Source organism: Melanostigma gelatinosum (assembly GCF_949748355.1).
Source record: "Melanostigma gelatinosum genome assembly, chromosome: 14".
Classification (NCBI taxonomy): domain Eukaryota; kingdom Metazoa; phylum Chordata; class Actinopteri; order Perciformes; family Zoarcidae; genus Melanostigma; species Melanostigma gelatinosum.
The window spans coordinates 12,031,442-12,045,315 of NC_136647.1; the positions used below are offsets into that span (position 1 = coordinate 12,031,442).

The following is a 13,874-nucleotide window of genomic DNA, read 5'->3' on the forward strand; positions in this document are numbered from 1 at the left end:
TCATGGATTACAGTCATGGTTCCCTTGTTTTAGCTGTGGGAGAGAGATAGTGATGCTCACATAGTCGCAGGAACTGCTACATGCTGTTGGGGCATGTGAGAACTCTATAAATTGAACCTTGTGCCATTTTAAGAAGTGTCAAGACACAGAATAATGCAACGCTTTCAACTAGAAGTAGAGTGAATGGAGGTGGTGTGTGCCACTCGTACACTTTCCATCTAATTAATTAGGTTTATCCCCGACTAGTCTCCCTCATCCCTCATGTTAAATTGGAAGCCACTTACGGGTAGCTTCAAGACCAATGTCGTTTCTGATGAAAATTTCTAATTATGTGTTGGAGTTGAGGAAGCCCATAGGGCATAACATTACCAGAAGGGAAGAAGTGCAGACTGAGAATGGGAGAGATGGGAAGAAAATCAAGGCACTTAAACGTCATGGATGGAAGGGAACAAGGCCACAGGAAGAAAAAAAAAAGGTTAACACAGGAATGGTTAACTGGCAGATTTAAAAATGAGAATGTGTTAAAGCACCGATTTATTTTTTTTACCTTCACTTATTCTCTTTGTCTCGTCTTCTTTTCTCTCCCTGCCCTGAGCGCCCGACCGTTCCTGTCACTGAACGGCTTTAAGGAAGAGGTTGTCTATCACACACTGAGGCTGCAGCTTCGATAATAATAATGGAATCCAAATCATTAGCTTATACTTTGAAGGAATCTAATTTGACATTCTACCCGTGTGTGTGTGTGTGTGTGTGTGTGTGTGTGTGTGTGTGTGTGTGTGTGTGTGTGTGTGTGTGTGTGTGTGTGTGTGTGTGTGTGTGTGTGTGTGTGTGTGTGTGTGTGTGTGTGTGTGTGTGAGCTATTTCTAATTAGTGTGTGTTTGTGTCGGGGTTTTGGGACGAGCATTAAAGTTGGCATGTGCAGCCACGTCAATTATGTGAAGTAGATTTTCACTTGGTTGCCCTTCCACATACAACATTTCATTGCGTTTAGGTGCCAGAAGGTGACACGGGGATTTGGTGTGATAAGAATGAAAACTATTTTCTTGCACATGTTTTAGTGTTTTGTGTGCAGCGTCATGCCGCTCTTCTAGGTTCTCCTCGGTGTGCTTAAGGGTTAAGACTTCGCCCTCGGGCTTCTGTGTACACACCGGAATACAGAGGGAGGCAAAAGAGACCCAGAAGAGGAAAGGGAGAGATGATGACAAATGAAGGGCTTCATTTTGAGTGGTCTACTTGTGACGGAAGCGCTACGGTCCAGATCCGGCTGACCTCTAAGTCTGACTGACGGTCTCTGCAGAGGTCGTGGGGGCACAGGACAACATCAATCATCTCACACGGGATGCAGAGAACACAACGGCCTTTTCACATTCGAAGCTCCTGCTGTACACTTTACAGAAAGTGTGTGTGTGTGTGAGAGAGTGAAGTTGGGCGGCGTCTTAGAGTCTTTGATAGACTCATTTAGGCCAACATTAGTAATGAGTCTGGCCCGGCGCTCGCTTGCAGTTGTTCAGAATGCATTTTAAATGCTGGCTGTGATTCCAACGTCTTGTTCAAGGCCGGCTCTCCCGGTACAAAGAAACACCCTCTGGTGAAGCTTGGAAAAGGGATTTCTTTCTTTTTTTGTGGTTTCTTACATGTGCATCGTATTTTACAGCATTGTGCTTGTTTGTATCCGGATGAGTGTGTGTGTGCAGGCGTCTACATGTGCGCGCCTCCTCCCAATGAGACACAGTTCAACTGCTGTGTGCATTCTTCTTATTCATATTTATGGTAATTGAATGCTGTGCTTCTCCACAGGATGGGAGAACAGCATCTTTCCCCCCCGAGTTTGCATTTTTTTGTTTTTAGCTGTTGATTTTACACAGTGCGAGTTCTGCCGCTTTAGGTGCTAATATCTGTTTGAATTACAGCAACATCGCTGCATTTTAATTTGATTCTGTTTGACGTTTACACTTTAATTTAAATTCAGAACTGAGAGAAGTTCAGACCATTGTATCTGTATTGCAAATGTGTACATTTCGGCCTTTGCATATAACCTTGCATAGTCGTGTGTGTGCATTAGCACAATTTATGTGTTCGAGGGGGAGAAAGGGATTTGTCTCATCCTGCATCTATTATGCATGGAGCTCTCAAACTCCCTCTGCTCTCTTTTTAAACCGTTCCAAGATTGTTTGGAAGTCAAATAGAGATGTGTAAACAGCGTGCATCTACCAGCTGGACTGACTTGTTGGCAACAGTTTTACTGATGATACCAAGTTTTTTTTTTTTTTAGTTTTTAAATTGTATTTAATGTTTCTCTCTTCACACTAAGCAGCTTATTTATTCGCATTATTAAAACTGTTGAAGGATGTCCTGCCTGCACTAGAAGCAGCACTTTTGCTCTTCCTCTTCAGTTTGATGGGCTTTGGTTTCATTTGCTGTGTGCTGCAAATTTAAGATGTAAAAATACCAATCGTGATCATACAAGAAAATGACAAAAGAATACTTGTACCATTTTTGTTGAGAGCGGAGCGCAAACGCTTAACGATTTGATGAATTCACGTTTCTCTCTAATGTGTTTGACTTGATTGTCGGGAACCATTCCGGCACACTTTACGTACCGATGGCAGCATTGTCTTGTTCACCCGTCGCCTGAAGCTACATGATGGTCATAATGAATGAACAAGGCCTGTACAGTTATTACCATGCATGCCATGCATCGCCTCGTGTGGTTGAGTGAACTTGTTAGGACTGGAATTCATCAGACCAGACCAAGTTTCTTTTTTTTTTTTTTTTTTTTTTTCTTTTTTTTTAATTAATTAATTAATTTTTTTTGCTGATGTTTCTTCGCCCACTGGAAATGTGTCACAGTGGGCAGGAGAGCTACCCTTTAATCTGCTGTTGTGCCCCAGCAGAAAGGAGTTTGAAGCTTTGCGTGTGCTGAAATCTATCATCGGACCCAAACACTGATGTGAGTTTTACCTCTCGTACTGTGACCGAGTGAAACCTCGCTGTGTCCTTGCAGCCTGAGCCACCTGGCGTCTTGTTCCTTTAGCAAGAAGCCTCCTACATACCAAACGCTTTGATGGGGTCTCTGGTTCCTGTCCATTCATTGGACAGCTTTTTTTTAAAGATTTGTGCTTTTGAAAAGCTTAGCGACATCTTTTGCAATGCTCGGACTTGTTCTCCTGACATACAAAAACATGGATTTTAAAAGTCTGTAAAATCACACGTGTTTGAATCCCTTTTAATGTGTGCGTTCGAAGATGGTACCTCAACCAGCACCGACCAATTCTGTAATTCGTTTTTAAATAGTTTTTAAAGATGTGCCAGGTAGAAGTGCTCAACGAAAAATGACAAATACATTTTATGTAAACATAACTGGACTTGATGATGACAATTATGTGTTGCGATTGCTCATGTGTATTTGTCGTCGGGGCATATTACTCATGTGGCCTCTCAAACACAGCCAGAAAGAAGAAGCTGTTTATGTCTGTCAAAGAGGTTTAGGCTTGAATTCTCCGTGCAATTGTTTTTTTTTATTTCCACATTGACAATGGAAGTGAAAATGTATTCGTAACACATTTTCAAGTCTAAAACTCTGAAAAAACGAATCAGACGGGTATGTACTGAAATTTTAATGAACCGAGGCTATAAAGCAGTCACAAGCGCTGCTACAGTCATCTTCTGTTTTTAACATCTGCCAGTACTACGAGCAACCGGCGACACGTTGAAAGGCTGACTGTTAAACAGGGAAGCTAAATGATCCATAACAATGGTACCCTAATTCTTCCTTTATCATCACTTCCTTCCTCCCGCCGCAGTCATCCTGTGTTTTGTCAATTTACCACATTTTTTGTGACTTGAATTATGCTTTAGAAGGTCAATGTTAATTAGCTGGTGAATCATACTGCGCCGTTGTCTTTCCTCCCTGCTCCAGCGGGACTACTATCGCTGTTGCATTTAATGCAATGCTCCTGAAATGTGTCTGCTCAGGATTTGGTTAAGGCACGTCATTTGACCAGACCTCTACCTTCATATTCTATAAAGTGTAGAATAACAATACAATGCATAATATTGCAGCACAAACAGTTTCTAAAATTAAGTTTAAATAATTGTAATTAATGTTTAAGGTCTGCTTCGGTAGATTGTTTTCATTATATAACTTGACTTGCAGGTTGGAGTTCTCCTCCGCACAATATTGTCTAAAGGGGCAGCACCTGCAAATACACTGCAGCGTCTTTGATGTTTGATGTAATTTGGTATTTTCTTTTTTTTTTTTTTGATCTCGAAGCTCTAATTCCCACAATTAGATATTTTTTTTCCCTCACCCATTTTTGCTCCCTCTTCTCAGGCGGACTATTTCAGCTGTTTGGCGACAGTGCTGTACATTCGTAAGGAGACTTGTCTGTACCAGGCCTGTCCATCTGCAGACTGCAACAAGAAGGTCGTCGACCAACAGAACGGACTGTACCGCTGCGAAAAGTGTAACCGAGAGTTCCCCAACTTCAAATACAGACTCCTACTTTCTGTAAGTGCATACAGTGCACGTCGTTTACGCTTGGTTTGTCATAATTGCTGTGCCGCTGGCTTTGAGGAAGATTGTAACTGATGTGATCACACATACACACTCAAACGTACACACATGAATAATCTCTCGCCCTTTCATCCTCTCTCTCTCTCTCTCTCTCTCTCTCTCTCTCTCTCTCTCTCTCTCTCTCTGTCTCTGTCTGACTCTCTCTGACTCTCTCTGACTCTCAGGCCAACTTAGCAGACTTCGGGGATAACCAGTGGGTGACATGCTTCCAGGAGACAGCTGAGATCTTGTTAGGTCACAGTGCAGAAACACTAGGACAGCTCAGAGACACAGTGAGACACACACACACACACACACACGGATATGCTACCACACCCGGTTTCCTGTAAACCATTTGCCCTGACTCTGTATTTACATTGTTGTGTGTGTGTGTGTGTGTGTGTGTGCGCTCGTAAGGACGAAACTGCATTCGATGAAGTCTTTCAGAAAATCAACTTCACAACTTACATCTTCAGGAGCCGAGTCAAGCTGGAGACGTACAACGTAAGTTGCCTTAAACACGAGCACAATAGAATTTGATGCAATTTCGTTTCCCAGGAATGAAAGAGCAGAATATAATGACGGACAGTGGTGCTCGTCATTGTCCTGCAAGCTGGGAGAAATGTTTTAATGATCTCTACATGCAGGAATACTTGTCCCTCATTGGTTCGTGTATGTCTGTCACAAATCGTCTTTTTGCTGTTCTGAGCAAATGCACCAGCAGTGCACTATTAGTAGTTCTGGGGAAATGGACTAAAAACAGTCGATGGTCTTATGACACAATCAAACCAAAAAGTTGCGACCAGCTGCAGTGTGTGTGTGTGTGTGTGTGTGTGTCTGTGTGTAATTGGAAATTGCAGCACTTAATATTTGTCAAAGTTTGTGGTTTTTGCTGATTCAGTATTTTTATTTGCACAAAGTTTTTATGGATCAGCAGCGGTTGCAGGTAGAGGTGGGAGGGATTCTTTCCAAATAATGAATCCTCGCAGTGAATACAACAAAGAAGAAGTGAACATTTATTGTTTAATGCGATGCATCCCCTCCTGTTGAGCATGATACATCGAGGTGTGGTGTTTTAATGAATAGGCCGCCTGCCTGCCAACCATGAATTTGTAACAACCAGACTCGTCGTCTGTTATTATCTAAAGCCACTAAACAAGATGCGCACAATGCAATACAATCATAACGCACCGTCAGTCACACAACATGAATCCAAAACCATTTCAATTAGCATCATAGTGACAAGGGAGTTGTTATGTATCCACCAGTGTATTTTGGGTAACTGAAAACAAATACAGCTGTGGATTCATTTCTCTTAATTAGGTACTAATTAGCATTTAGCTATTGTCTGTCTAAGCCTAATTAGCTTAATTATTCAGTGGCTAATTTGATACTGGCGGCACATGCCGAGAGTCAGTGGAATGATTGAAATGTAGGATGAGCTCTGAACGGTCTGTGTCCCGACTCCAAGAAAACCTCCCAGGAGCACAAAGTTCTTTATCGTCTGGAAAATGATGTAGAAGCCTATTTGAGGGCAAGTTACACAAAGTGTACCGAAAGTGTTGACATTGAAGAGGAATGTTCACTCACAAAATGAAATGGTCTTGCCCGTCTGTTTGCAGTAAATGTCAGCACACCACTGCTACTCACTATCGGACCAGAATGAGCCTGAAGCCTCAGCAGATGCTGCGATTTTCATTACCGACCACAATAAAGAAGTGTTGGTCAGGACGTGCACTCACTCAAAATACAGTTTGTCTTCATGGCTGCATTACAGGAAGAGTCGTAGGATACAAGTCCGGATGTGCTCTGTAAATCATCCTCTGAGCACCTGGAGTGTTTTTTTTTTGTCAGGCGTCAGAAAGGTGTGCGGTGAGAGGATTTCAGACGCTGTTCGGCCATCCAACAAGCACCTCTGTTGAAGCATACGGGCCACTTACCGCTATTGTAGTCCGGAGCTTTGAAGATTGGAGCGTTTGATGTTCCACACAGGAAGTGATTGTTCTTTTATGTTTAGGCAGCAGCTCCATCCTTCTGTTTAGATGGAATATGTTTTTGATAGTTGCTGTTGCATGATCGCCACGTCGAGTGATCTCTGAAAGCACACGGTACCCTCACCACTGCTAATCACCAGTCATTGTCCACTTTGATAGTTTATGATGAAGAAACAGCTGCTGAACTTCAATGATAACATATGGTATAAACCTAAAACTGATAAATACACAAATAACGTTTAGGAGGTAGATTAGAGGCCAAACCAATATACAAAAAAATGCAATATAGCATTTAAATATAATTCCATCTTGACTGTCATGTTTCATTAAGGTAGAGGCCCGAGAGTGGGCAGAGAATCAGCGCTGCAGTGTAGCAGAGGCCCATCTCATCTCCTAGTGGAGTTAATGGGATTCAGATGATGGTGATGATCAGATTTGGCGTGAAGGATTGGATTTACTGCTCGGATGACTGCATTTTCCCCATAAACATCGGATCTGCATTTGTTTAAAAGGCTACCAAAGATGATTAATGCACTTAGAATTTGGGAAAGTGTATCTGATTTCCAACTAATAACTCGATGCAATATATTGAGTCCCGGTCCTGGTGAGTGTTTGAGTCCATTCCAAGCTGGATGGTTGTTTGTTTTGAATACACTGTATTAATAATGTATGTGGACGTATAAGGTTTGTGTGCGTGTGCGTGAGAATGTGTCTGAAGTGAATAAATGGATTCAGTCTCAATGAATACATTAGTGTCAGAGGCCGGCCATTGAGAGAGACACACACACACACACACACACACACACTTTACATCATCAACAAACCACACTCGTGGTAATCCTTGTCAACATCACATTCGGGTCTTTCCTCCGTCCTTGTGTGAGTGAAAGGGGGGTTGAGAAGATTATTTTGTGGCTGAAGGTGAAAGCCACCAGTGTAAATGATGCACAGAAATATTCCTCGAGGCGGCCGCTCAAAGCCTTTCTGAATATGAACATTTACATAATTGGTTCTGTTACTTTCTTCTATAACTCGTATCTGACAATGAGCATTCATGACTGTGTGGGTGAAACAATTATCAAAGACACTTAACGATGCAGCAGCCTTTCAGTGTACTTTTGATGACGCTCATTGTGTTTTTATTAAGAAACGTTAATTCAACTTGACAGAAGATAGTTCAATAATATACATCGGTTTATTGTATTCTTTACGCTTTAATTATCCAAATTTCAGCTAGGATCCTCAGTTTCATGTCATTTCCTTGTTCAGTATCTCACTGATTCTCTGTGAGCCACTAAAAGGTGTGTGTCTGCTATTCTTCTGGTGTGTGTGTGGGGGGGGGTGTAGGTGTGTTTTTTTTTTGTCTAGTCCGTGTGCCAGCATCCAGAAGTTGTGTTAATTCTTCGAGGACAAACCCCACCGTCTGAAACGGAGTCGCCGGGTAGGGGTTGAATGTTAGGCCCCTGGGTAATTGTTTTCTCCTGATGCGATTGGAATATTACTATCCACGCATTAAATTAACGAGCCGTCGTTCACACAGTTTCCCCTCCTTTGAAAGACCATTATTTTTAAATAAGTTGTCACCTTTCGTCAAGTGGAACCTTTGTCTCGGCGGCAGCCCCCCCCCCCCCCCCCCCCCCCGTATTGTTTAATTTTCCTGCTATCCTCGGGTAGATGCAAATTGAAAATACTAATAGAGGTGTTACACCACATATAAGATAATGGGCAAAAAGCAGTGGCGGGCCGTGGATTTTATACCTGGGCCTTCAGTGCTGTCCTACTACAGTTGAATTACCTCCTAATAACCTCATTATGAAGCATCAATCCAGCAAACCTGCAGCACATCCACGCATTCCACCACACACATTTGTATCTACAGAGGTATCTGTAGTCTACAGCAGTGGTTCCCACAGTGGGGCCTTGGTGACAAGCGAAGGACGCTGTAAGATTTATTTTTTTCATTATTTGCTTATTATGCGAATCTTAAGTTTCACCACATAAAAAGTCTTCCATGAACTAAATTATTTTACATTCACAACATTTCAAAACAGAAGAACGAAGCAATGCATAACAAAATCATCGTGTCGTCAGTTTTCCAGGCGTGCAGTCAAAAATAGTGACCGTCCGAGTAAGCGGGATAAAGATGTGTCCATATTAAAACAGCTCAAAGAAATGCTGATACAGATGTTGCCTATGAAATCCGTTGCTTACAACGGTGTGCCGTAAAAAATGTGGGACCACTGATTTACAGAAAGCCACGTCCAGACCAGCCAAGAGCAGATGGACCGTTCAGTACTCCACCGTGTCAGCAGTGGCTTACACCGCTGACACAGACCATTCAAACAGAGACCTGTTGGGTTCAGTGCTTTCTCTTACAGCGTTTATCTCTTGAATGATGCTGATCATAGAGGCTTGACACGTCTATTCATCAGATGTTGCTCCACTTAACTGAAGATTTTTCTTCCCCCTCCTCAGGATGAGAGCCGAGTGAAGGTAACAGTCATGGACGTCCAGCCCATCGACCACAGGGAATACAGCAGGAGGCTCCTCGGTAACATCCGCAAATTGGCCGGCCGAATATAGTCCCGGTCATCCACGCGGCTGCCTGGTGATTCAACATTTCTTCTTCTGGTCTCTGCCTGGTGTCCGGCTTTTTCAGACATGGAGCATATCTGACAGAGGCGGCGGGGGGGGGGGGGGTCAGGTCAGTGATTCATCTGATTAGATGGCAGCCGAACAAAAGACTGATATTTAGACTGAACACTGGAACATGATGGAAATGACTTACCGTTTAAATTTGTTGACATTTAACGAGCTTTCACAATTTGATGACACAGAACTGTGTTTGAGATCTACACACAGATCTACACACATTTCTATCATAATTCATGTGTCGTACACGCTCCCACAGGGTTTTTTTTTTTTTTTTTTTTGTTAATACAAATGATTCATCTTTGTTTCCAATATGTGGTGGTGATGCTCAGTGTTATTTGAGTAAGACATGGATGAGTCGGATTTGATTTAATTTTCATTGTTCTGTGGCCAAAGTGTGCGTGGGAGACGTGTCACGTGTTGGCATTTGTTTTAACTTTCTTACTGACTGTGTATTCAGCTTATTAAAATTATTCTTTGAATAAAAAAAGTGTTTGGTTTGTTTCTGCACCTCTAAATAAGAAAAGTGATAAAGGATGTCGCAATCAAATCAGTGGTTGTCTTCATCACTGTTACACAATCACAACCCAATTTCCCCAAATCCTCCTCACACAAACGTCACATCTTTTGTGTTTCACGTGTGGGGAATAGAAAATGATGCATTGAGGGATTTACTGACCACCCAGCAGCTACTAGCCTCAGTAACTGCACACAAACAAGCTGCAATAGAGTTCAATCAATTCATTTTGTGTTGATTAATCCATCCAATTCAGTTTGTTATCAGGAGATATATATACATATAGTTAATTCCAGCACAAACCCTTTTTAAGAATCACATTTCACTGATGAATCAGGCTTTAGTCTCCTCTTAGCTGCATCATGCATAGCTGTTTTACACTGTAGTTGAAATCATTGTCAAATTGAAAGTATTAACAGTTGAAACCACGTTTTGTTCGCTGTTGGTATCCATTCAGACGGCTTCTGTGACGTGCCTCTGCTGAAGGTGTGGCTCAAGGGCATGGCACTGATTTATGTTGGCAGCAAGCCGTCTCTGAGCATCTCCTGCCTGCTGCCATGCTGAGTGTGTGGAGGTTTGGGAGATTAAACACACACACTGATCTTTTCATCCTGGTGTCACCTTTCCCTTAACTTGTTCCATTATCTCTGTCTTCCTTCTTTTCTGTGTTCTGAGGCCAAAGAGTCTCTTATCTATTGTTAACAACCACACAAGCAGACCTAATGCGTGCAGCGTCGTGGCCCAACGTGTAACGCAGACTGCATTTTGAACCTCAAGTGAAAATAAAAAGGACTAAGTGAATGATAAAAGGATGCTTTTGATTCATGTGTCGCTGCTGAACAAAAGGGAACGGCCCCACACAATTCAAAACAACGGTTCACATAAGCTTTACTCTGAAACCTTCCCAAGACATTTTATTTTCCTGGCATAAGCAGGTGCAGCGGTTGTAACTCTGTGTTCTGTTCAGCAATTCTAAAAAGGAGTCCGTGCGATCAGAAAGTCATTTCCAACTTAAAGCCTTGCTGGTGATTGAGACTTAAGATGGAGACATGTCAGTCTGCAGCCCCAAGGCATGATGGGACAGAGGAGGACACAGTGAAGAGATTAAGAGAAATACATTTTTTTTGTATTACCCCCAAGAGAACTTTATCGAATGGGACGTGCTGAGCAGTTTGTGAACTGATTTGCTGGTGAGGTTGTCATATCTTCTTTCTGGGAATGTGGGACCTTCAGTCTGGTGAATATGCAGTTTCTCTCTATCTGCAGAATGTCAGGCTACAAGGACAACGAATGGAAATGAGCCGCGGTTATCGTGGAGGTCGTAGCCCTGATCACAGTCTATGTGACCGCAGACTCCGCAGTCTTATCTTAAAAGACACTGTAGTTCAGTCAAGCCCTGCTGTGTGTGTGTGTGTGTGTGTGTGAGACTTTGCAAGAGACCATCATCCCTCAGAACCAGTACATGCAATGCCTACATTGTGTAACCCCACAACCTGGAACCATCAGTTTACAGCGGAGACACAGGTCTTCGACACGTGTGTTGTCGGCGTAACACCGGAAAGAAGCCTTTATATTTAGGTACTGTGTACATGTGGCATTCACATTTGGTTAAGTCCTTAAAGATGCCCACACTCAAAGGTCCTGCACACCCACACAGGTGTCACCTCTGTTAAGACCTCGAGTCAGGTTGACGTTGGGTGGAGCTATGCTGGGATTAACATATTACCAAACTCTATGACCTAATACCAATAATCACGGTATCAATTGCAGCGGTGGAAGAAAGATTCAGAACCTTTATGTAAGCAAAAGAACTAATACCACGCTGTGGAAATACTCTAGGATGTCCAGATCTACGATTGGTGTCATCTGACTCCACCCAAATGCACAAACGTATTTGATTGGATGTCTATGAGCCAATCACAGTGTTTCACGTCATCTAAAGTGGACTGCAGGTGTGGCCGACTGTGAGGCAAGGAGGAAGAGTAAGGCACATTTGAATCTATTAATCATGTTCTTGTGGTACTTAATTTGTGTTTAAACTGTGTTTTAAGTAAACATGAAGTGTTTTATTACTTACAGTAATATAAGCTGTCAATAGGCTCGTTTGAAACAAGTGAACACAACATTGACCTGTTAAGTTGATTTTGCACATTTTTAGCCAACAGTTGCTTGTTTTCACATCCAGCAGTTACAGAGCAACATTAGCATTCATTTGGCGTCTTGCTTGTGGCGGTATGCACCCTCCTTTAGCTCTGTTTTAAATCTGAACCAAATGCTGAGGGAAATATCTGTATGTGTGTGTGGCCCCTTTTCATTCATGTCATTTGATACATTGTTGTACGTTTGGCTTATTGCCTCAGACTCTACCAAATATGTGCAGAAAGTCTGTGGCAAAAGAAGCTGAACTCAGCCAGTGAATGTTGTGCTTTGATGCGCATAACTTCAGAAATCTTGTTTTATCCAAAAACGTGCATCCACTGGCAGGAACGGAACATTTTCACTGCCTGTTTCTGCTCAAAGAGTTCTCAGTGATATCAAGGACACTTGACTCTCTCAAGGGTATTTATAGGTTCTGTTTCCTGTGTGTGAGTGTTTGCCTGATCTCAGTCATCCCACTTTAAAGGGTTCCAGAGGCGGCAGCACAGGTATTCTGCAGGATCTTCCATGTCACATGTTCATGGCAGGGAGCCGTGTAGGTGAAGATTTCTCGCTCTCAACTCTTCTCTCTTGTAGGCGGCCATTCTTCTGCACAACCCTCTTTTCTTGCCTCCTTCCACTCTTTACATAAATTAGCCGATCCCCCTTTAACTCCCCACTCGTTCCATTATTCTCCTTATCTGTCTCTTCCTGTCCACCTACAGCATCAGTTGTTCCTACCAGCACCATCGTCATCATTTTCTCTCAGCTCATCGATTTCTTTCTCCGCTTCGCGCTGCCTCTCGTCTTCTCTTGTCTTTGTTTCTCTCCTTCCCACCACCAGTTAAATAGACCTTCCCTTCCGCTGTCTCTCTCCCTCCACCACAAGCACATTTGGCCTGAGGGCTTATGTACGTTTTTGTCCCCCTGCTCCACTAGAAGAGCCAGAGGCCAAGGCCAACACCAAGGCCAGCGTGCACTGTGCACGTTATGTGCCTGTACCACGATAACGCCCCAGGGATGGAAAGATTTAGAATTGCCATTTCACAAAGCTGTGAACATGAATCGAGGCACATGATGGATCCTAACTTGAATGGGGATATTATTGGATGCAGTAATGACATAGTGTATGGTGTTTAAGCTGGACATTAGCTATCTCAGTCGGAACGGGATGACTGGCAGATGGCATGTTTTATATGCCATGCATACCTAATAAATGGATAATTAGATAAAAGAGCACTCCCCGGGTGGCTTTGAGTGGTGTCAGAGGGAGCTGGAGTGTTACATTAAATGTCAAAATGTCAATTAATTCTTTTACTAAAAATGAACATTTTAATTGACACCATTGGACACAAGAAACATTATCATAGACTGAATATTTGCCACATTAATCCATCAGCTTTTACTTGATGTTGACTTGGGTATGTTACTCTTTAAAGCCATTTTCTGTGCCATGTTTTATTTGATTGTTGCATTTACCCGGAGTGATTTAGAAATGGTCCTGGTTACAGACTGGTGCAGTTCGTGTTGCCCATTTTATCTCCAGTGTGGGAATTTGGGGTTAAGATATGAATCTAACGTTAAATGCCATGCGTCTGTCGTGATCTATGAGCAGGAATCATTTTATGATGAAGGGATGGAATTATACCTCATGATCTTCTTGTGTACAATATGAAAAATCCTATGATTTTCCGCAGTTAAAGATCGTCTCCAGACATGTTTTAAAACATAACATTGATTTCATTTTCAGGGGGCAGTGATTTTGAGTCCCATTCTCTGAAGTGCTATCCAGACAGCGCCTCACTGCCTTTTAAAAAGTGACATAAAAGTGGACGACGGTGCTTTATGAGAATTTCTTCCCCTCGAAAAACCAGAGCAAATGCCCCAAAACAACATGATCACATTAAAGTGAGTCCTCTAGCGGCCGTAGTAAATGTGAGTATTGTGAAGTTGTTATAGAAACTCCTCAGAGGCCAACATGGCTCATTGTAACCATTACCAAGTGTTATATTGTTGTAAC

The 13,874-nt window shown here is 42.5% G+C and overlaps 1 protein-coding gene across 1 annotated transcript in view; it reads left to right on the forward strand.

The window, feature by feature from the left end:
- LOC306788066 (replication protein A 70 kDa DNA-binding subunit-like) overlaps window positions 1-9,623 on the forward strand; it is a 31,061-nt gene extending 21,438 nt beyond the window's left edge. The window contains exons 14-17 of the mRNA XM_079283394.1: window positions 4,334-4,510; window positions 4,741-4,848; window positions 4,973-5,059; window positions 9,025-9,623. Of these exons, the coding sequence (XP_079139520.1) occupies window positions 4,334-4,510; window positions 4,741-4,848; window positions 4,973-5,059; window positions 9,025-9,132 (480 nt within the window). The 3' untranslated portion in view covers window positions 9,133-9,623. The remainder of the gene's footprint in view (window positions 1-4,333; window positions 4,511-4,740; window positions 4,849-4,972; window positions 5,060-9,024) is intronic.
- Window positions 9,624-13,874: the final 4,251 nt, after the last annotated feature.